Consider the following 22,098-nt stretch of genomic DNA (forward strand, 5'->3'; position numbering starts at 1 on the left):
GTGCCTTGGTGTCACATCCCCAGGCCACTGGCCACAGGTTGATCTGCCTCGTTCCCACCGTACTGGGGGCCTAGTCCAGCCAACCACGCCCCAGCGTGGGTCCCCACCGAGTGCCTTCCTGGAGGAGCCAAGGGCCCTTCCTCAGCAGCTAATGCCCTTTAGAACCCACACGGGTAGGTAAATCCAGCTTAGACCACAGGGCAGACTTCTCTCAAAATGACATGTGCCAATATTTACTCCAGGAAAGCAAAGGCCTGGCCCTTTGCAGGGCTAGGAGATCAGGAGGTTGAAGGTTAGGAAAAGGGCCTCATGGTCACAATACACGGCTCTGTGCGCGTGCGCACGCCACCACCTGAGTGTGGGTGGTCCTGGTGAGGACAGGAGGGAGCAGCATCTGACTGAACCTGAGCCAAGAACACCAGAGGTACGGTGAGGAGCGCACCCCACAGTGGCCTCCTGAGCAGACGCCACTGAGCTGGCACAACCAGGACAAAGGGCAGGTGTCCGGCAAGGGGAATGCCAGCGGTGCAAGAGAGGAAGGCCAACCCCGCAGAGGGCAGCAGGGGCCAGCAACAGGACACCCAGGCTGCTCCTGCGCCCTCAGCCAGCTGAGCTGCTGACAGCCCCACGGGGCTGCGCTCATTGCCGTGTTCCTGGAGGGCTCCCCCAGCAGCTGCTCAGCTCCTCGCCTGCTCTGGAACCCTGACTGGCGCTGCCCTGCGGGCAGTGGCTCCATGTCTACACTGGTTGCAGGAGTCATCAGGGGGGTAAGGCCGCAGGCACAAAAGTGGGGAGAGGGCCCTGGTGGCACCCAGGATGTCCGAGGAAGGGGTGTCCAGTCAGCACAGTGTGGCAGTTGGGTGCCAAGGAGGGGGGCTGCTGGGATGGGCTGGGTCTGGGTCTGGAAGGTTCTGCTGGGGGAGCATCAGGGGGCACCAGATGGACCTTCCCTCTGGAGAGTCCCAGGGGGTCACCAGTCCTGCAGCCTTCCGCTTGGACCCGCAGGATCTTTGGTTTAGGTCTGGTGGGGCCCTTCTGCCTCCAGTAGGGTGTGTGTCTGTGACCCAGTCCATTGGCCCAGCGAGGTCCCCGTGGGAGTGACCAGGGCCAGGAAGCCTGGCGCTTTGGCCCAGGACCCTGGGGGCGCTTCCCCAGTCGATCCACCTGGGTCCTCATAGTGGCCACTTCCTGAGCCAGTCCTGCCAGGGCTGTGGCCAGTCGGTCCAGCTTCTCCGTGAGAGCAGCACCAAGGCTGTGCAGCTCCTGTTGCAGGGGCCTCCCACAGGAGCATGGCGGCTGTAGGGAGGTGGCTGGCCACAACGGTGAGACAGCTGCTGGAGGGGGAGACTTGCTGGGTGGCTCAGGTGGGTCTCTGGGGAGCTGCTTCCTTTGGGTCCTGGCTAAAACCAGAGTGAGGACAAAGTCAGATTTCTTGTGCTGTAAGGAGCTCTTGTGCCCCAGGTCCCTTGCACTAGTGTTCAGTGTCCTGCCTGCTCTAAGCGTGGCTTCTAGAGGGAAGGAAGGTGACTCAGACTGGAGAACAAGGATGCTATGCCTCGTTCGTTACATCAAAATCGCTGTCTCCTGCCATGCCACACACCGATGATAGGAACAACCAGATGGGGTTCCGTGGTGACCAAGCTTTCCCATGACAGTGGTCTCTCAACTTCTGGGAAAAAAAAGTTGGAGGGTTCCTCTACAACCACTAGGGCCAAATGTCCCACCTATTCCTGCCCTAGGGTCAGTGAGAAGAGCCCAGAGAAGACCCTCATGGCACAAGGCTGAGGCTGAGGGCAAGCACCCAGGAGATGGGCCAGGAGTCCAGGTGAGACCCACCAGGATATTTCCAGTGGGATCACTCAGTAAGTACCCAGAGCCCTTGAATGCAAACTGCCCCTTCTGTCTTCTTTCTCCTAACTCACAAGTGATACATTAAGAGGATTTGAAGTCTTAAGTTACTTTCCAAAAAATCATCTAGCCAGGTGCAGTGGTGTATGCCAGTAATGCCAGCAGTTGGGTGGCTGAGGCAGGAGGATCTCGAGTTGGAAGCTGGCCTCGGCGACTCAGTGAGGCCAACCCTATCTAAATAAAATATGAAAGAGGCTTAAATCCCCTGGAAATCTCCCCCAGATCACCTAATCCTTCACCCCACCTCCCCTGGAGCTGGGCTCCCCCAGGTAAGCCTTATAGGCAGCCTCAGCCAGACCCCACCATTCTCCAGGCTCTCCGCCAAGTGGGCGGAGGGATCTGCTCCCCTGCCCAAGCTCCAGCCGAGGCTCTACCCTTCTCTTTCCAGCAGGTGCAGCGGCGACAAGGGCTCTAGTGGCCCACAGCCCCAGGCCTTGTCGGGTCTAGGTCTTCAGCTGAAGCCAGGATGGGGCCCTGCGCTTCCACCTGAGGGAGGGCAGGGGCCGGCCCAAAGTGCACCCCAAGAGCAACCAAAGCTGTGAGCCGCAGGGAGGTCCCACACTGCAGGCCACACTCCAAGTCCCTGGTGTGAGGCTGCGCCAGTGTGACCCAGGGCACAGGAGCCTCCACTGCCAGCCTGGCTCCACTGTGGCTCCTCAGCAACTGTGACTTGGAGCCAATGCTTTCAGGATGACCTTGGCCACTCAAAAGTGCTGGTCACTGTTTCTTCATCTATTCTCTGAAGTCCCCTCAAACCCCAAATATTGATTTAGAACCACTTCTCCGTTTCTGCCTCCAACAGGCGTGTGAGTCGTGGAAATGCCGCGGTTCCTGCACTGGAACACTGAAGAGGAAGGGGCAGCCTGAGTGGCTTGGGATGAGACTTCCTGCCCACGAGCAGAGTGGTAAACTTGGGAGAGTGTCTTCTTCTTGGAGCTGGAAGATGGGGTCCTGGCCAGCCCAGAGGGGACAGGAAAGCCACCAGCTCACCTGTAACACTGTGCCTTCCACATCCTGGCTCCAGGCTTCTGGATTCTTCATCACCCCTGGGCCTTTCGTCCAGCCGAGGGGCAGGCCAGGGATGCCCTGCTGCCTCTGTGGAAAGAGCACAGAGCACCTGGGACAGGGGCACATCATTTTGCCAGAGCCACCCTGACATGAGGATGTTCCAAAGTGGGGGAAAAAATCAAGTTTTCCATTTTTAAACAAGGATTAAATGAGATGCAAGATGGACACTGGGCCTGTCAGGGAGCCTGACTCTGGTGGAACGGGCCCATGAGTGAGGACTCTGGTGTGCAGATCTGCCCTGTCCCTAGCATGAGGGCTGCACCGGAGCGTGAGAGTTCACTGCAGCTCCAGCCTTATGCTCAGGGGTCCATCAGGCAGGTCCTGCCCGCAGCAAGACACCTCAAGGATGTGCTGGGGGCATCCCTGGTCTACAGCCAGCCGCTCTGACATTTTCTGCTGGGCATGGGGCAGTGAGTAATGTGGCGTGGCAAGGGGCTGGCACATGGCACAGGCCATGGCCTGGGATGGAGGAGCCCCCCACCCCCCAACAATTTCCCTGGCCCTACCTCTGCCTCCTGCGGTACTGCCGAGAGAGCTGGGTGGGTGGGCACTCTCTGCAGTCTCTTCTCTCCTGGGTGACTGGGACTTGTCTCCTATCCCCTCTCTGGCTTTTCCTATTGGGAGCAAACACTGGGTCATGAAGCCAGGGTGGAGTAGAGAGGTGGCATGGGTAGCAGGTGGCATTTCTAACCCTGAAGGACAACCCCCAAGAATTCTCACTTTTGATGCTTCCTTTGTTGACTGCCAAGTTTTTAAAGTTACAGGACGGTAATGTTATCACTTTCTGTGCACAAATACGTATCTACACGTGCACACGTATCACCAAGTACACACAGTGTGCAATGCCACCTGGTGGCTTGCCAAGGTTCCTCCACAGACACTCACAAGCATCGCTCCGGGCACCCTGCTCAAGGGCCCCACCTTCTGACTCAGCTCCCCTTAAGGGACAAATGTAGAGGGCTTTCTGGCCCCAACAGGCAGAGTAATGGGGGATTAGAGACCTCAGTGTAGATCCCTGGCCCTGTGGGGACATGTGGATGTCTGCGGGGAGACCCAGGCTCACCTGCTCCAAGGTCACTGTGGTCCTCAAGCTCTCTTCTCTCTGACCCTTCACCAGGGCTGTTGCTACTGTTGCCACTGGGGGACCTGCCAGGGCCAGGGGACAGAGGGACTGGATGCTTGCAGCTGCGAAGGTGCTCCTTCTCTGTGTCACAAGCAAAGCTGGCATCAGAGTACTGACCAGTGTCCTGCAGGGCAGCTCATGGTCACCCCTGCCCATGCCCCAGCAGGCTTACCCTGGAGGGGCAGCCGCCAGAGCTCAGGCTCCATCCGTGCATCTTCGTCAGAGCTGCTGAGGCTTGAGCTGGAGCCTGGGCTGGGGCTGGGACCGGGGCCGGGGCCAACCAAGCAGGCAAAGCGCAAGGGCCTCACAGGCAAGATCCCTCTCAGAGAGGTCTCCAGGCAGTGCAGCGGGGAGGGCCTGCTGGCTGCCCCTGTGCAAACGACAAGAGAGCCAGCTGGCTTTCACCTGATGGCAGCCAGGACTTTGCCTTAATGACCATTCACAGACCCATTCCCTTACAGTTCAGCCCCAAGCCCACATGGGCTCTGAACAACTCACTCTTTGGCCATGGGACATGGAGAGATCAGAGCCTGGTCAAGTCCCTGGCTACTCTACGAAGTCAGGTGGGGAACTTTCTACAAGTCCCAAGTCCCTAGAAGCCATCATGGTCAGGTTTCGGCCAAGACCTGGTCTGTGAGCCCCGCAGTCCCTCTACCCTGCACCACACAGACCAGAAGCTGGGTAGGGCAAGTGGTGCCTTGCAGGAGGGTAAGGAAAGCCAGAGGATCTGCCGAGTCGTCTTCTGCCCTAGAAACAAACCTAGAGCAAGCTGCTGGCACGAGCTACCTGGACATGGTGGGTGGAGGGGGGCTTGCCCCCCGAGTCTCCACTGGAGAAACCCAAGGACAGAACAATGCTTCTCCCACCCCATCCTCCCTAGCGCTGGGTCACTCTATCTTTTTCCTTTGCCAATTTCAGTTTTGGCCTGGCTCTTGCCTCCATCATGTGGGAATGGGATGAGAGAGGGAAGGAGGAGAACCTGTCAGTAACACCAGAGGCAGCTCACCATCTTGCAGCCACTTCCACGGCTCTGGTCCAATGGCCCCCTGTTCTTTGAACCCTTGATGGCAGGTGGGGATGCAGCTGGAAGTGGATGCCTGCGGGCTGGCTAGGTGCAAGGTTCTGGTGGGCACTTCTCTACCCTGTCTGAGACAGGATGACTCAGAGGCCTCGTCCCTCAGTCCTGTTTAAGGAGAAGCCAAGAAGGTTGTCAGCCTGTGGAGCTTGTGCCACCACAGAGGAGTGGACAGAGAACTTCTGCCCACTGTGGGGCTCTTGGGCACACAAGTTTCAAGAATCACCCACTCGGCCTGTCTCAGATGGGGTGGGGAAGTAGTGCCCCCAGAGCCTCCATCTGACCAGCCCACAGGAGCCTGCTCAGAGCCTCCAGCATCTCTTTATTCCTGGACTCAGCTCTGAGGTTTTCTGGGAGCCCCACAGCTCAGTGACTAGTGCCCAGATACCAAGGCACATGAGGCTCACTTGCCAGGATGAAGACGCTCAGTGGATGGGGGTCCTGTGAGGCCTGTGTGGTGCAGCAGAAGACCATGGTCAGGGTGTGCACGTCCTGGACTCTGCCCACACTCATTCACCAGTGAGTCTGCATGTGTGCTGAACAGACCATCTGGTTTTCTGGCCTCAAAACAAGCCTCTGCCCTGGCTGTTCCCAGAGCATCTTCTTGGCTCAGGTGGATCTGGTGCAGGACTGCTGGGGCAGCAATGTGCAGGCCAATGGTGCAGAAGCTGCCCAGTCCCACTCCCAGGTACCAGAGTCACCACTGACTTACCTTCCTTGTATGCCATCCAGTTCTTAGGCTCCGCTCTCCTGGGCTCCTTGTTTGCTGCTGAGGAGCAGGACCAGGCAGGCCGCTGCCCGGGTACAGGCAGCTCTTTGAGACAGTTCTCTAGCCCCTGGAGCGGGGAGCTTCCTGGCAGGCATCCTGTGAAGATCCAACATTGGCCCTCCTGGGTGAATGAAGCCGGGGCTCTGTATACCCCAGGGGCCTTGCCTCTTCAGGGCAAAGGGGCCATCGAGGAAGCACAGAGCACTGGGCATTGTGGTAGCTCAGGACTCTAGCTGGAGACCTGGCCCCAAACATCTGTCAGCCCAGGCTGCTGTCTCCTCTGCCACCTACACAGAAGCCTGCCCCGGGTGGGGGAAGGTTGTAATGGGGGAGCCTGGCCATAGGTGTGGGTCTAGGCTCCCTCATTGCACCCAGCTGCCACCATGGTGAGGGATGGCAGCACACCAGGGGCCCTAAGGACTGTGCTTAAGGCTTCCTTTACTACTCAAAGGTGGTCAACTCTGAGGTTTCTGTCCTCTGAGTATGACAGGCCATGGCAGGTCAACTTACATGTTTTTAACTGTGAAAAAACCAAATACATTGTAAAAATTATGTTCCTAGTGATGGAGTTGTGCCAGCAACAGGAAGGAGTTGAGGAATTCTAGAGGGAAGACCCCTTTCCTGGCAAGTGGACAGCACTGTCCATGTGCCTCTGTGAGGCATCTGCTGGTAACTCTAGCCACATGGATCTGGAGGAGGAGAGCATAAGCTACCACAGGATGTTTGCTGGTTCTGGGGCAGGGGAGGGTGCTACGGGCTGGGCTGGGAGCTCCTGAGGGGCAGTGGCAAGGCCCCTGCATTTGGGTTACTTAGGACCCAAGTCCATCAGTAGAGGATATGCAAAAGAAGTGCACCCCAGGACACTGCCCTGACAAAAGAATGAAGTGGTGTTGGTGGCCAAGGGTTAGCAGGACAGAATGCAGAAACACACCAAGGGCAAACGTTTAGACAAAAGCAAGGTGGGGACCTTCCTGGAATGCCACTGTCCATGTGAGGAGACAGAGCTTGTCACGGAAGATGTCTCTGGAGGGTGGTTGCAGTGGTTGTTGTGGGGAGCACAATGGGGTCTGGGGGGCAGGGAAAGGGAGACTTCGCTTTCCCCATATAACTTTTTGTAGCCTTTGAACAAAATCATTTGATTATATTACCTATTAGAAACTAAAATTAAGACAAGCCCATTTGCACTTTAGGGGAAAAGTCCCACACCCAAGAGGCTCCCCAGGGCACTCCGATACTGAGAAGGCCTGCATGGTCCAGCTGGCTTCAGCTCTAGGCCTTACCACTAACACGAGCTGTGGTCAGGACACAGATGCAAGCAGGTATGGTGCGCACCCAGGGGACAAGGACAGACCAAGAGTACTTGGATTACGCAGGTGGGGAAGAAGTTAAAGGGATGCTCAGAAGCAAGCATTTGCAAGGCACCAATGTCCCCAAGTCCCCAGGAATGACTCTTCCCAGGAAGGCACAGGTCACCAAGCACACTTCTGAAGCTGGTTTATTCAAAGCATAATCCCCTAAGCTGAAGGCCAATCCAGCACATCTTTGTGGCTGGGAGAATGAAGAGTTTAATGCAACAGAAAATTTTTAAAGAGATCTCAGTCACTGCCCTGTCTTTCTAGGCCAAGTCACTAAAATAGGCCCCCACCCCACCCTACCCAAGACAAGTTTGTTGCTGCCTCAGTGTCCCCAGCTCTGCTTCTGGTACTGGGCATGGAGACCTGATTGGGCCAGAGGCCATGATGGGCAAGGGCCGTGCATGACATCTTGTCCCAGAGGGACTCTAGCCTCAGGTCGGTAGCTCACCTTTTCCAAGCCGCTGTCCCTGGCTCCCGCTGGGACTCCCAAAATCCAGGTCCCCATCCGAGCTGCAGGCTGAGGAAAAGCTGGTGGGGGTGCCTTGGGGGCCTGGGGGTTGAGCCAGACCCTCTCTTACACAACCCTGCAGGCCCAGAGGCAAAGGTGGCTCCTTGGTGGTCTCTGCAGGAAACAGCACATTTCAGGTCACGCAGAGCTGCTGGAGAAGAGGCCCCTGGGCCATGGAGTAGAAGGCACCAGAGACCCTGTCCCAGGGAACCTCTCTCCAAGGTTTCCCACGGCACTGACGGAAATCCCAAAACGTCACATTTCATCTCATAACTAAGAGAAGTCTCAGAAAAGGAGAACGTGAGGACCTCACAGGGCTGTCACCAATCTGGAGAGCTGCCTGGGGACAGGCTGAGAGAGGGCGGTGGAAGAAGGCACGTGCTTCAGGAAGCCTGGGGAGGACAACTAACAGTCCTCAGCACCGCCCTCCTCTGTGCGCATGGCGACAAGGCTACCCCAGGCCCACTGCCACATTTACCTTCACTGTGCGATCCTTGAGACCGCAGCTCTGACCTCTGGGACCCAGAGGTGGCCAGTATCCGGGGTGGTGATGACCCACCTGGGGGAATGCCTTTCAGACAGGCCTCCAGAGCTGCCAGTGGTGAGCTAGAGGCCCTGCTGGCTGGGAGAGGAGAAAACACTCTGTCACCCTCTCTTACAGGTCCCTGCCCTCCTGTCAGGCCTTGGCTTGGCTTCTGGCTGGCTGCCCCGGCCTGCCTTTTGCTGGGCTGATGAGTCTTGCACCAGACTCCAAGAACCTGCCAAGCAGCAGACCCTCCTGGGGGACTTTGATCCTCTCTGCTCCTCTGGAGGAAATGAAGGTGTCCCTGGCCTTGAGGGCAGGGATCAGGAAAACCACTCGTCTGCAGTGGCCAGCTTCCTTAGACAGGACCTCAGTGCACAAAGAAGGTCCTGACTAAGCCAGAGCTGCTGGGGCAAGGCTGGACTGAGGATGTGGACTGAGGCTGCTGCTTGGGAAGGAAGCCCAGGGACACGCTCCCTGCCTCAGGGATAGGCAGGTCTTCCTGGGCTGTAGAAGCTTCTCTGAGGAGAGTCCCACTAGGACATAAGGAAAGACGACCTAGGCCTTACCTTGAGCTGTGGGGCCCCAGCAGGGTGTTCGGATCCCTTTGGTGTCTCCAGCAGCAGAGAGGCCACGGCCCTGCCTACTGAGAGGGCAGGATGTAGGCCCCAGGGCGCTCTGGGACCAGCTGTCCTCCACCTTGACCACAGCGAATGTGCTGCCAGTTCCAGGACCAGGGTGGGCAGGAGGGGTCTGGAGGTACCTGGGCCCTGTGTGGAGGAGGTCACCACTCACCCCAGGTCCTGTGAGGTCTTTATAGGTGAGGGGGCTTCCAATGCCCCTCTGCCTCCATGGCAGTCACTGTGCCTGGGTATGGTCACTTCTCAATCACCAGCACAAACCCAAATCACATTCCTACTTCCATCAACATCCCTTCAGGTTGCTCTGGAGCTTTCTGAAGAGACATTAAGTCAGCTCTTCCCCTTCAGCACTAAATCAGATTTTTCTCCTTGGCTAGGCAAACCACCCAGTGTAAACAGACCTGATGGGTACCCCAAATCCAAGTCCTGCCACCAGACCAGAAAATCTGAGGCTAGCCCAAATCCCAGGCACACCACCCAGCCTGAACACACCTGACAGGAACCCCTGATCACAAGTGTAGCGTGAGGGTCTACTGGGCTCCAACTCCATCTTTGATATTTTGGTCTCCCTCCCCACCATCCCTTCCTTCTGAACTTTTACTTCCTTCTATGAAAGTCAGTCTGGACAAGGATCGAGTACTGACCAAGCACCTCCTCCATGCCTCGCTCCTCTTGCAGAGTGATGGTGCCCAGCATCTGGCCCTTCTGACTGGGGCCTGCCTGCATGCTTTGTTGCAGAGGGTCACCCACAGCCCTGCTTGTGGCAGCTCCCCTCCCCTCCCCTCAGCTCAGCAGGTGGCTTTTACCTCCAGAATTCCTCTTCAAGGCCCCTGGATCCTCCTGCAGCTGCAGGTCCCCTGCTCCTGAGGGGCTGGGGCGTCTGTCCTGGGCTTCTGGGATCTCTTTCAGACAGTTCAGCAGACCCTGGAGGGGAGGATCCCCCGAAGGTGACTCAGTCTTCACTAAGGGAAAAAGGCACACATGTCCACCAGCGCCCAGAGTCCAGTCCTAGCACCAGCGGGGACCGTCCAGCGTGCAGTTAGAAGGGTGTTGGGAGCATCGATGAGCTGTGTGTAGCCTGAGCGATGCTTGACCCATTAGGCAGGGAAGCTGCTCCTTTGGGAACTCCTGGGAGGAATCCCCCAGTTCGAGAATGCCTGAGTCACACTGGCACCCTGACCTAGCTCACAGCTCCAAGTTCAAACAGCCTGAGATGGGAACCAATGCCAAATGACCTGTTTACTCCAAGACCCCTGCCACACAGAGAAGCAAGCAGCGAAACAAGACTTCTCCCACACTGAAACCTTGTACCTATTGATCCCATTTGATCTGTACCGCTATAAATAAAGTGGGGGGACTTTTCTTTGTTAGAAGTCACACACGTGCTTTGAAAATATAGAATTCTTGCCTTTTTGTCTTTATTTCTTGATACATTACTTTCATAGCTTCTATTCCATGGCCGGCCTATCCCTCTGCCTGGTACTCACTCCCTTGGCCATGCAGGATGTGAGCGAGAGGCCACTGGACCAGGAATCTGCAGATGTGGGCTGGGTCTTCCCATGTCTCATTTAGTCCTGTTTAAGCCACTGTCATTTTGGTGCCCAGTTTACAAATGCCTAACCCTAACCCTCCAGAATGGGATGGATGAGTGGAGAGGCACTCAGAGCGGAGTGAAGGAAGCGGGCACTGGACAGTGCCCTGGTCCTGAGCACAGCTCACCTTTGAGGAGGCTGTGACACATACAGCGTCCACAAGAGGCAGGCACACGTGGACTTGACCCCACCCCACCCTGCCCTCTGGAGGGAATGACTATCTCCTTGAGATGCTGCAACCAAGGATCAGCAGCTTTTAAAATGGATTCTACCATTATGTATAACTAAAGAGAACCAATAAAATTAAAAAAGAAAAAGAAAATGAGAAAAAAATAAAATAAAATAAAATAAAATAAAGCAGGTAGTATTTAAAGAGAAAAGATTTAAAAAATAAAAATAATAATAAAGTGTCACTCCAGGTCAGAGCTCCTGCCCCACTGGCTGTCTAGACCAGGGGCGCTCTAAGCACCCTGCTGAGTGTCAACAGAAGTAACACCTGAGTGCTGTGGCTCTTCTCCTGAGTCCCAGGTTAGGAAGAGTAAAGAACGAAAAGCAAGTCAGGGCAGTGTGCTTTTTCTATCCAAATGCTATCCTTAAAAGAGTCGCCTGGCTTCAGTCACATGACACTGGGGATACAGGAGCAGCCAGGTTGGTAATGATCCTCAAGGGAGACAGTGTGGAACAGAGAAACACCTACAGAATGGCTTTCTAGGGGCTTTGGAGACTTCGCCTGAGGGTGTCAGGTGCCCAAGGACTCACCTGGCCAGGGTGGGCTTGCTGGCACCAGCTCCACTGTGGCTGGCCTTGAGGTGCCCAGGAGAGGGACAGCAGGCAGTAAGTTTGGGGCTGCCTCAGGGTTCTGGGGCCCAGGCACAAGGATTTCTTTCAGACAGTTGATGAGGCCTTGCAAGGGGCTGTTCCCAGGAGAGATTCCTGCACACAGACAAGGTCAGTGAGGTGAGTGAAGTCACTGTAGTCCAGATGGGGCAGCATGAGACCTTGTAGACAGAGGGATCTCTGGGCAGCTGAGAACTGGCCATGTGAACAGACAAGGCCTGACCAGTCAGGTTGCTATGAGATGGGAGAGACAAGACCACCTCATATAAACTGAACGCCCCCACTGCAGACCAACCACTCAGTTCCAGGACGGGCCCAATCCCATCTCCAGGAAAGCCAGATTCTCACCAGTCTCTGGGGTTCCTTTCTCCTGTGTTTGGTGACTCTTCCTCTGGCCAGGGCTGCAGGTGGGAGGGCTCAGCTCCTCACCTGTTGTTCCTGGGCCTCCTCTTCCTGTTGACCATGGTTTGTCATCAGTTTCTGTTACAGAAGACAAGGAAGGCCTTTCTAGCCTCCACTTTGGAATCACCCAGGTCTGGTCCTCACAAGGAGAGACCTCTCTAGTTCCCCAACTTCCTGGGGCAGACCAGTCCCAGGAGCTAGCTTTGGAGGACTTGTCCCAAGAGGGCTGGGGGCCTTTCCCTGTTTCCTTCCAGTTCAACTGCAAATACCAAGACCATTCACTCTGAACATGCCTGGACACTTCCTCACGACCTCGGCCTCTGAATTTGGCTCAGCAATTGATACCTGCAACCTCAATATACCGGCCACAATCTCACACTTGTGCTTTTCAAGTCAGGGCATGTAGGTGGATGACACCTGAAATCAGAGGCTAAGTAGGCTGGTTTTTTGCCTTTTTTTTTTTAAATTGTAGATGGACACAATACCTTTATTTTATTTATTTATTTACTTATTTATTTTTTATGTGGTGCTGAGAATCAAACCCAGTGCCTCATGCATGCTAGGTGAGCGTTCTACCACTGAGCACAACCCCAGCTGCAGTAGGCTGTTTTTTTTGGGAATACCAATCTTATTCCATATTACTTCAAAATATTTTAATAAAAAGATATTTAGAGAAATGCAAAATTTGCAAGAATTTTTAAAGATAAAGATAAAATGAGACCCCAGAGAAATCCTAGAGGCTACTGTGGCCTCCTCTGCAGTTAGGCTCTGATAAGAAGGTCTGAGAATCAGAAGGGGTGCACACAGGTACGTTACCTGCTGGGTCCCGGTGTTAGAAATTGCTGGGGATCCCCGTGTGTGCACATGGTCCTCAGCAGTAAGGGGTGGGTGATAGGCTCCTGAGGACCAGGCATCACACCTCCTTTGGTCTCCACACCAGAGGCCAAGTGTACTGTCCTGCTTCCCATGACCTTCACCCCCACTTAGCAGCAGAGGAAACTGAGTCCCAGAGAAAATGAAGAGAGTGATGTTCCAAGTTCCCTGACTCCAGGGTCAAGGACCTGGAAATGCTGATGGTCCCCATCATCACTCCGTCAGACTCACTGATGAGGAGGGGCCTTCCCAGTCCCCTGTCCCCAGGTGGACTACTGGAGGATGAACTGCTGGCAGGTGTAGCAGCCAGGCTGGGCCGGCACACAGGGCTGTCCGGAAGGCAGCTGAGCAGACCTTGGGGAGGGCAAACCTCCACTGCCATGATTGCTGTTGAGGGGAAGAAGACAAGAATGCTGCCATGCTCCTGCCACTGTCACCTGGGTCCTTCCTTGCCACATTCTACTAACAATGGCCAGGACAGCAGGGACCTATGTACTGCCACCACTGAGCTGATACCCAGTTTGACAGCCCTGGTCGTGTATTGAGAATTGCCAAGCAGCTCTAAAGCTGCATTCCACCAGCCTTTCTGGGTCCCATTTTCATATGCCATCAACTGAATGGAGCTGGAGGAACAGATTCCAGGGGAGGTGGGACCTGAGGTGAGTGAGCAGGGACCAGGGGAAGGATAGATGCCTGGTATGGTGGAAAGAGCACAGGGCTGGGAACTGACCTGGATCTCACTGGCCACTTGGAAAGGCTCAGTTTCTCTCCCTCCCTCATCTGCACATCAGTAAACACTGCTCACCTACCATGCAGGGCCCAAGGCGACAGGGTGGGGCCAAGGGGGTGGCTGGATCCACAAAGAAGAAACCACCATGAGAAAGCCCAAGCTACTCTGCACCCACTGTGGCCCAGGAGCTCAAAGGCCAGACATACAGCCAGGGGCCAGGAATGGAGAGGAGCTTGGCAGGCACCCTGCACCCAGCGTGAGGACTTGAACTTCACCTGTGGAAAGGCTGTGAGCACCACAAAGGCCGCCCTGGCTGTCTGACTTACCCTCAGGGCTCGCTCTCTCCTGGTCCAGGCTGGTTCCCCTGCTCTCAGGGCTGTCCTCAGTGTCCTTGACTTCCCCGAACAAGAACTCTGGGATCCCCTTCACCAGCTGCACCAGAGCGTTGAGGTGCAGGCTGTGCCGGGGCTGTCCTGTGGAGGGCCACAGTGAGCCCTGTGCCCTGTCTGCTCAGCACCATGCTTCTGCACAAGCTGTGACACCTGGCTCTCAGGCAGCACTCCCGAACACAGGAGGAGGAGCCCAGGAGAGCCTGATGTCCCTCCCGTGAGCCCCGTGGGCTCAGGTCAAGCGGTGTGCCTAAGGATCAGCCAGGATGGGGCGGGAGCAGGGTGTGTGGGGGAGCAGGGGTCTCCTACCCCTGTCTCCTTTTTTAAGGAAGGGAATGTCGAGTAGGGCTGTCTTCGCCATCTGGCCCTCTGCCTTTCCTGGCACCCCCTAAACTCCCAGCCTTGCCCGGTCTGGGCCTGTGGAGCTGGTCTATCATCAGTGGAGCTGCAGGCTGGCTCTGCAGGGGCGGCAGGGAGAAGGGGTCCAGTGCAGGCAGGAAGGGGCCTCTGGTGGGTGTGTTCTCCAGGGTGGCCCTGGTTTCTTCTGAGCACTGCTCCATGAAATGGACAATATGTAACAGGCTCCTAGCTCAGAGTGGTGACAGGTCAAAGCCAGGGTCGCCGGGGTAAGGAGGGCTAGATTAAGCAGGTTGAGGTCAGAGTGTCATCTGAGGACCATGAATGGGAGGGGGAGCCCAGGGACTTACCCTGGGGGCTTCCCCTTGTAGGAGGCTCCTGCCCCTCATCACTGTGACTCCCTCCTCCCATGGCCCCTGCAGGCTCTGTAGGTGACAGGAAAGCAGAAAGGGGAAGCAGCTCATCTGTCCCTGGGGAGAAAAGCAAGGACAGTCACCGTGGAAACAGAATGATCTCTCCCTCCCAGAATCCAGTTGTGGCCCTGGCACCTGCACATGTGCGTATGTTTCTGCACGTTGGTGAGGTCACCCACACTCAGAACCAGAGCAGTAGGACCCAGGGTCACTGCACACCTCAACAAACGGTACTCAGATGAACAGGAGGCCTGGCCCAACGCTCAGGAGGCCCCTAAACCTGTTCCTTTCCTAGATGAGAAGACTAAGGCCGGGTGGGGACAGGGGTCCTGCAGTCTCGGGGCACCCTGGACTCCAGCCTTCCCCTTCCACTCCCAGTCGCTGCTCGCACCCCAGGGAGGCCGGTGGCGCCGTACCCACGGAGACCAGCGTCTCGTAGTTTTCCCGCATCACGTCTCGGTAGAACTCCCGCTGCCGCTCCTCCAGCAGCCGCCACTCCTCCTCGGAGAACCGCACAGCCAAGTCCTTGAAGCTGATGGGCACCTGTGGGCAGTCTTGGGAATATTGGCTGTCCCTGCCAGCAGGGCCCAGCCCAGCTGACCCTCAGCTCAGGGACCTGCACGTGTCTCTGGGTGGACACCAGGGGCAGGAGCAGTGGATGGGTGGGACCTAATACCAGAAGCAACAAGAATTGCTGGAGACAGTGCTGGTGGTCAGCTGGGTCCCCAGGAGGACTTGCTGAAGCTCTAACCTCCAGCATCTGTTAATGTGACCTCACTCGGAAATAGAGTCACTGCAGATGTAACTAGTTAGAGAAGTCACACAAGTACTGTGGTCCTTAAACCAGGTGATTTGTGTCCATTTAAAGAGAAGAGACACAGAGACAAGACGCAGAGGGGAGGAAGTCATGTGAAGATGGAGGGAGATATTGGAGTGACAGCCACAAGCCAAGGAAAGCCTGGGGCCCCTGGAAGCTGAAAGAGGCAAGGAAGGAGCCTCCCTCAAGCTTCCAGAGGGAGCATGGCCCTACCAACACCTCATTTCTAGACTTCCAGACTTGGAGAGAATGAAACTCTGTTGCTTTAAGACCTGGGTTTGTGGCTCTGTTAAAGCAGCCCAGGGAAAAACAACAGCCTCACGTCCCCCAGCCTCTAGGCCCCAGCAAAAGTCAACCCTGGATGGCAACCCTGGCCAGCCTGGAATTCACCTTGTTAGATTATTTGAGTTAGTAAGCATGCTTCCCTGAGAATGTGCAAGACCTGAGATCCTAGTACCGAGGATTAAAATAAGAGAGTTGACTAATAAAGCCAACTAAGGTTGAGGATCCCTTATCCCAACCGCTCAGGACCAGAAGTGCTTTAGATTTCCAGTTTGGGAATATTTGCTTCTACATGATGAGATATCTTGGGCACAGGACTCAAGTCTAAAAATGAAATTCATTTATGTTTCCTATGTATTTTATACATATAGCCTGAAGGTATTTTTAATGTGCCTGCATTCTGAATGTGAGCTCAGGTGTGGGATTCTCCACATGTAGCATGGTGCTCAAAAGTTTTGGATTTGGGAACATTTTAGATTTCAGCATTTTTTATTAGGGATAGAGACACACATCTATATAAGATAAAAAAAACAACTATTCTTTTTAGGAGGGATGCTACAACACTCAGGAATCAAGTGAAGTTTGTAGGTTGTTCCTCTAAGCACCATGGAGGGTGGAAGAAGAGAGGGGGAGGGTGGAAGAAGATAGGGGGAGGGAGGAAGACAGAGGGCGAGAGAGAGAACCCACATAGCCTTGCAGGTCTAGAGACAGTCTGTCAGCTGTGACCCCTCTGGCTTGTGTTTAAGGCCCTTGATCTTCAGGGTCCAATCTTATGGCCACAGTTCTTGTATAGACCCTCTGCTGCCAGACAGTCTAGGTTTCTAGCTGGGGGACTGGACTCCAGGTCTCTGGTGGGCAGAGTCTGTCTCACTTTTCAGGTCCTGCCTGCCCTTTGAGGACTGACCTGTTCACACAGTGCATCCCCACGGGGACCCTGCAGCATACAGGCATTAAGCTCAATGAGGAGAAGCCCACAAAGCCCTTTTGTACAGGTAGACTCTCCGGGAGAAAGATAAAGGGCCCCTTAACTAGATGGAGATCCAGGTCTCTGAACAGGACCAGCCAAGCTCGTCTCTTTAGTCAGTGAAAAAATCTCCAGTGCATTTGCACCAGGTCAACCAGAACAAAAACATCCGTTTAAACATCACCAGATTCAAAGACCCGCACGATGAGCCCACGCTGATTTATGGCTAGACTGCTTAACCAAGAAGAAACATTCTGAACCCTAAATATCAAGACTGACGTGGTATTTGATTTTCAAAGAAGTTTGCCTGGGAAACTGCACTTCTTTTCCCAGGAAAATTCTGAGACGGAGAGCTCAACCCTGGTGAGTCACTGTCTTGAGGGGAGGGGCATCTACACCTTTCCCTGTGCCTGGCTTTTGACATGTCCTGTTCTTTTTAGCAGCACACTGAAGAACCTGCTGGGGCTGAGTTAAGGTCCCACTGTCCCCTTGGAGGAACCTCCTTGGACCCCTGTCCAATGACACTCCAGGATGCAGTCCAGCTGTTCCCACCTTGCCATGCTCCCTAGCCCAGACCCCTCTCTGGCCTTGACCCCCTCTTCCTTAGGGATGGGAGTGTTACATGCTGTGCCTTTCTTGGAGAAGTACCCAGAAGAAATGCGGGAACCTGGACAGCTCTGGAGATGGCCTTCTTCCTCCACATGTTACACTCACATAGCTTCTATCCCTCCCACGCTCATCTTCTGCTACCCTGTGGTTTTTTAAGATAAAAGCAACCCTTTTATCTTAGTTTCTTTAAAAATTGTCATTCAGTGGATTTTAAAACAACCATGACACCCTGGAAAATGACCAGCATCTGACAGGTATGAATTTAAAGTTAAGGCAAAAATGAACTTTAAATAAATCAAGCAAAACATAAATTTTGAGACGTGTCTTTCTGGCTCAGAAACGAAGGCAAACTATGGTTTGTAAGAAAGAAATTATTAAAGAAAATGAAGATACTGATAAAGCAAAGAAAACTCCTGGCTTGTTTCATCTACTCAAGTCAGTGATTTAAAAACTGTCACTGCTTCTAACTGGCAGCCTTGTCACTCACTCACTGTACACCCCTGCCTGTCACCCTGACAGCCGACAGCTAGCATCATGCAGTCTACCCACTGAATCCACCTACCCAGCCAGAGACAGCTTCTCCAGTGACAGCCTAGATGCACAACTTCTCACACAGCTCAGCACAGCTCCGTGCAAGAGTTAAGTGCATCCGGTGTTAGGTGCACCTGGAGGAGACCCCTGGGAAGCTGCCCTCCCATTTCCAGTGACCTCACTCCCTGTGTCTCTGCCACCTGCTGTGTTTGCTGTGTGTCCTCCCACTGTAATGAATCATGGCTGTGGGTCTGATGACCTACTTCTCTTCCTAGGGATTCCTGAGTCCTGGATGCTCCTGGGGACTCCAGCACAGGGCTCCATTATACTGGGCCACCTTATGCCCAGCTGTGTTTGTTCCATCACTCCTCAGTCCTCCCCTCCAACAGCTGGGCCTCTCTGCTCTCCTGCTCCACCCTCTTCCTTCTTCCCTTGAGTCCTCCCCAATCAGGGCTTGGGAATCATGGGGGTTTGCAGAGTGCGACAGGGCCAAGGTCATCAAAGTCAGTCAGTCAGTCAGTCAGTCCACCTGAAGGCTGCAGACCCCTGGAAGCTTCAGACTTGTCACAATAGGCCCAGGGACCAAATGGACACAAGTGCCACCTATGGACTGAGCAGGCACATTTTATTTGTATTCCTTGATTACTGAGTTTAAACATGTACAGATGCTGTGAAGGCCAACACGCATGTCCTTTAAAAGTAATAAGAATTTACTTTAAAATATGTGAAAAAACTACGTGATGCACTGAGCATAACACTGTGGGGGACTGGGGAAGGTAAGAAGGTGGGTCACAGAGTCAAAAATGTTGGAAGCCCCTATTTGTAGTCCAACTGTCTCACTGCTGTTGTTGAGACAAGTGGGAATGATTAGCCACGGGAAGGTGTGACCAGAGCCATGGCCCAGCCATGTGCCACCCAACAGTGCCTCGAGTGTACAGGTGTTGCCTGTGGACCTCTCCAGGGCCTAGAGGAGCACAAAAGATGGAGATGGATCAACAGCACTACATGCTGCCTGGAGAGGGCGTGCCCGCAGAGTGGCAGTGTCTCACAAACCACCTGGTCTGAGTGTCCCAGGCCTCCGCCAGGCAGCTAGCATGCTCTACCTGCATTGCGGAGCTTTCCTGAAAGCAGTGGAAGCTTCGGCCACTCTCTGGAGCAAACCTGCATGCTCCCCAGGCAGCTCTGGGTCAGCATCTGGCTTCCCATGCAGATTCCACTGCAGGTGGAGCTATGGTGTCAATGTGACCCCACAGTCCATGTGTTGGAAACTTCATCCCTAATGCCAGTGTTGAGAGGTGGGAATTGTGTGATGTAATCAGGCCATGAATGGACTGGTGGCATGGGAGCAGGTTAGACATCTTGGGATGCTTTCCTGGTAAAAGGCTGGGTTCAGCCCCTTGCTCTTCCTCTCTCTTGCCCTCTCCCTTTCCACATGGGCCAGATCCTGGCCCCTTGATCTTAGACTTGTGACCTTCCAAAACTGTGAGACATAAATCTCTGTTCTTTACAAATTTCCCTGTCTTAGGTGTTCTGGTATAGCAGCACAAAACAAACAAGACAGTGGCCAAATACTTAATTGGCCACCATGTATTTCCAGTTTGGCTGTAAGTTCTATTTTCATTGTAAGCAATTGGCTTAATCTGTGTCTCAGTCCATTTTCTGTTTCTGTAACAGAATACACGAGTGTTGGGAGAAATCCTAGTCCTTGGCTCACAGCAGTTAATGTCTCAAGTGTGTAAACCTGCAGGGAGGAGCATTCCGCTTCTCCTACCTAGGAAAGTAAACAACTGCCCCAAATTGACCTAGTGTTACCAAGGGAACCTGTATAGGAACCTGGTGGTCTGACCCCCGTGGTACATTGTGATTGGGCAAGAAACTTATAAAATGTATACCTGTTCCTGCAATAAATAAGTCTGTAGGCTGCTCGCCACAAGCCTGCTTCCACCCAACTCCCAGAGTCTGTGGGTGTTGACTCTGCGGCCCTTACCTGCGCCTGAGCTAGCCTGGCACCTCTGCACCTGAGAATGAGTGATTTATAAAGAACAGACATTTCTTTCTTACAGTTTTAGAGGCTGGGACATCCATGGTTGAGGGCACTTGCCAAGGCCTTCTTGCTGCATCATGACCTAACGCAGGGCATAATATGGTGAGGTGGTTCTCTCTTTCTCTCTTCCTTTTATACAAGGCCACTCCCTGGATAACTATTAATCCATGAATGGAGTAATGCATTCATGAGGACAGAGCCCTCAGACTCAAACACCTCCCAAAAGGCATTCGCATTTGACTTTAGGAATTAAGTTTCCTACGCATGAAATTTGGGGGACACCCTCAAGCACAGCATTCTGATTTATCTGTCTTCTGTGAGTTTGGTTAGTATAAGCTGATTCTCCTGGGATCCATAATACAGGGGTGCAATGAACACCACCAGATTAGTTAAGGGACTTTAGCCAAAATACTAAACCCATTTGTACCAAAGCAAACTCATCTATAACATCAGGATAACATTCTATCTCATAAGGAAGATGTGGAGATAAAAATCAATTGATATAGGAAAAATGCCTGGAAAAATGCTGACTGGTCTGCAGCCAGGTCTGCCTGCTAACGTCCACCGGCAGGGCACAGCCCGCCACCTCCAGCTCTTCCACACACTATTCCTGACCTCCTGGGAACCCTTTATCTCCAGGCTAAATATATCTGGCTTTTTTAGACATCTGTGAGCGATGCTTTCCAGAGCTCTCATCACCCTGGTCTCAAGATGGACTCCTGGGTGATGGAGTTATAAAGAAATACGGGAACTTACTATGGCCTGGGTAGGTGCTCCTATCAGAGGCTTCTCAGTGTTCAGGAAAGTGGAGGAAGAGTGAGCTGTGTATGTGTGTGTGAACAAGTAAGTGAGCAAAAGTTCATCTTCAGAGGAAGAAAGCCAACTTTGCTCCCCTCCCACAACCAACAGAGGAAAGTTTTGGGGGCTGATCCAGGCCTACTGTAGCCGCCTCTTAAAACACCCCTTCTCCTGCATGACTAGCCCCATACGAAACTGCAGTGCCCACAGGACCTGTCCACTTTTCACGGTCCTTGCCAGCCTAGACAAATTCTCCCAGTGTGTCTCGGACTACCAGATCAGACCCTGTACACACTGCCCTCACTGTGCTCACAAGGTCCTGGGCTCCTGGGAGTCACACTGGACATGAGGACTGTGGGCCCTGCCACCTCTGTCTCACTGTGACCTTGCACTCCCCAAGGCCAATCCAGGCCAACTTCTCCATGAAGTCACAGGCATGAGAATGCATCCTTCCACTCACGTTAGATCTGAAACACCGTTTTCCAACACCCTGGTTTTGAAGAACAGAAAACTACTGTATGAGGAGGCCCTAGGATGAGGATAGTGGGCATATCTGAGCAAGGGATGTCCTTGGACTGCCCTGTCAGCAGGAGCTACAAAGGAGACTGCCCTTGCCCTGCACCATCTGGCTTCCTGGCTTCTCCCAAGATGCTTACTGGGTACTTGTGATGCCAAGGTCCTGGCATAGTCTCTGCCACTATTCCAACACGGTTGCCGAAAGCTAGTCGAAGTTCTGGGGCCACCACAATTGCACAGCTAGCTCCTGTCCATAAAACCCTGCAACTCCCCACTGGCATTTTCACTGACCACAAACTCAGCCCCAAAGGTGCCCAGGCCATGACAGCAGATGGGGCTCTTCCTCCAGCTCTCGGATTTACCACTATGCTTCTTACCAAGATAAAACTTGGACTCTCTTTGATCTATTTCTCCCCACTCCCACCTCCCCACTCCCTGGGAGCCAGGATCTTAAGAAAAATAAAAGTATCAGACTTAGTGGTTCCCCCGAGGCCTTCATGCCCACCACTCTCAGGATAACTTGTTCCGAAAAGGAGATACGTAGGGGGAGGTCGATGCTTAAGCCCGAAGCGAGTTTCCGGGGTGGCGGGGCTCAGACTCCAGGTCTCCGGGTCCCCGGAGGGGCGGGGGCGGAGTTGAGCCGGACTTCAGGGCACGAAGTCCCCAGTACCGGGTTGGCCTGGCCGAGTCCCGGCTGCTCCCAGCCCCGCCGCCCCGGGCCGCGCCGCGCAGAGCCGACCCGCCGCGGCGTCCGCCGGCCCGCGCGTCCGCCCCGGCTCGCCTTACCTGGCGCGCCATCCCAGGACGCAGTCGCGCGGCCGCCCCGCGGCCGGCCCGGCTTCCGGCGCCCACAGGCGGAGGCTGCGCAGCCACCGTCGGCCACGGCGGCCCAGCTGCGCGCGACAGGAGGCGGGGCGGCGGGCGCCGGCCGCCGGGGAGCGGCGCGGTGGGCGCGCCCGGGCCCGCCCCGCGCC

At 54.5% G+C, this 22,098-nt stretch overlaps 1 protein-coding gene across 2 annotated transcripts; it reads right to left on the reverse strand.

Annotated features, from left to right (window-relative positions):
- Positions 1-616: 616 nt before the first annotated feature.
- Positions 617-22,085, reverse strand: Krba1 (KRAB-A domain containing 1). Of its 2 annotated transcripts, none has more exons than XM_047561022.1 (18): positions 21,911-22,084; positions 14,980-15,106; positions 14,501-14,620; positions 13,731-13,877; positions 12,906-13,061; positions 11,748-11,879; positions 11,322-11,495; positions 9,777-9,932; positions 8,899-9,099; positions 8,285-8,428; positions 7,747-7,920; positions 5,887-6,039; positions 5,106-5,282; positions 4,272-4,469; positions 4,040-4,180; positions 3,483-3,590; positions 2,899-3,003; positions 617-1,400 (listed from the first exon to the last, which is right to left on the reverse strand). In XM_047561022.1, exons 1-18 carry the CDS (start codon positions 21,920-21,922, stop codon positions 760-762), a joined length of 3,066 nt encoding a protein of 1,021 aa, XP_047416978.1. In that variant the 5' UTR covers positions 21,923-22,084; the 3' UTR covers positions 617-759. The 2 variants fall into 2 exon arrangements, with proteins under 2 accessions (XP_047416978.1, XP_047416979.1); XM_047561023.1 differs by having other exon boundaries at positions 1,038-1,396; positions 21,911-22,085.
- Positions 22,086-22,098: the final 13 nt, after the last annotated feature.

Source organism: Sciurus carolinensis, chromosome 8 (assembly GCF_902686445.1).
Source record: "Sciurus carolinensis chromosome 8, mSciCar1.2, whole genome shotgun sequence".
Classification (NCBI taxonomy): Eukaryota; Metazoa; Chordata; class Mammalia; order Rodentia; family Sciuridae; genus Sciurus; species Sciurus carolinensis.

Excerpts from the sequence above, each read along its gene's own strand:
- Krba1 (XM_047561022.1), bottom strand. Across the intron at positions 14,621-14,979 it reads CGAGACGCTGGTCTCCGTGG|GGACAGATGAGCTGCTTCCC; the intron begins GTACGGCGCCAC and ends TTTTCTCCCCAG. Across the intron at positions 4,181-4,271 it reads CTGGCGGCTGCCCCTCCAGG|AGAAGGAGCACCTTCGCAGC; the intron begins GTAAGCCTGCTG and ends CTTGTGACACAG.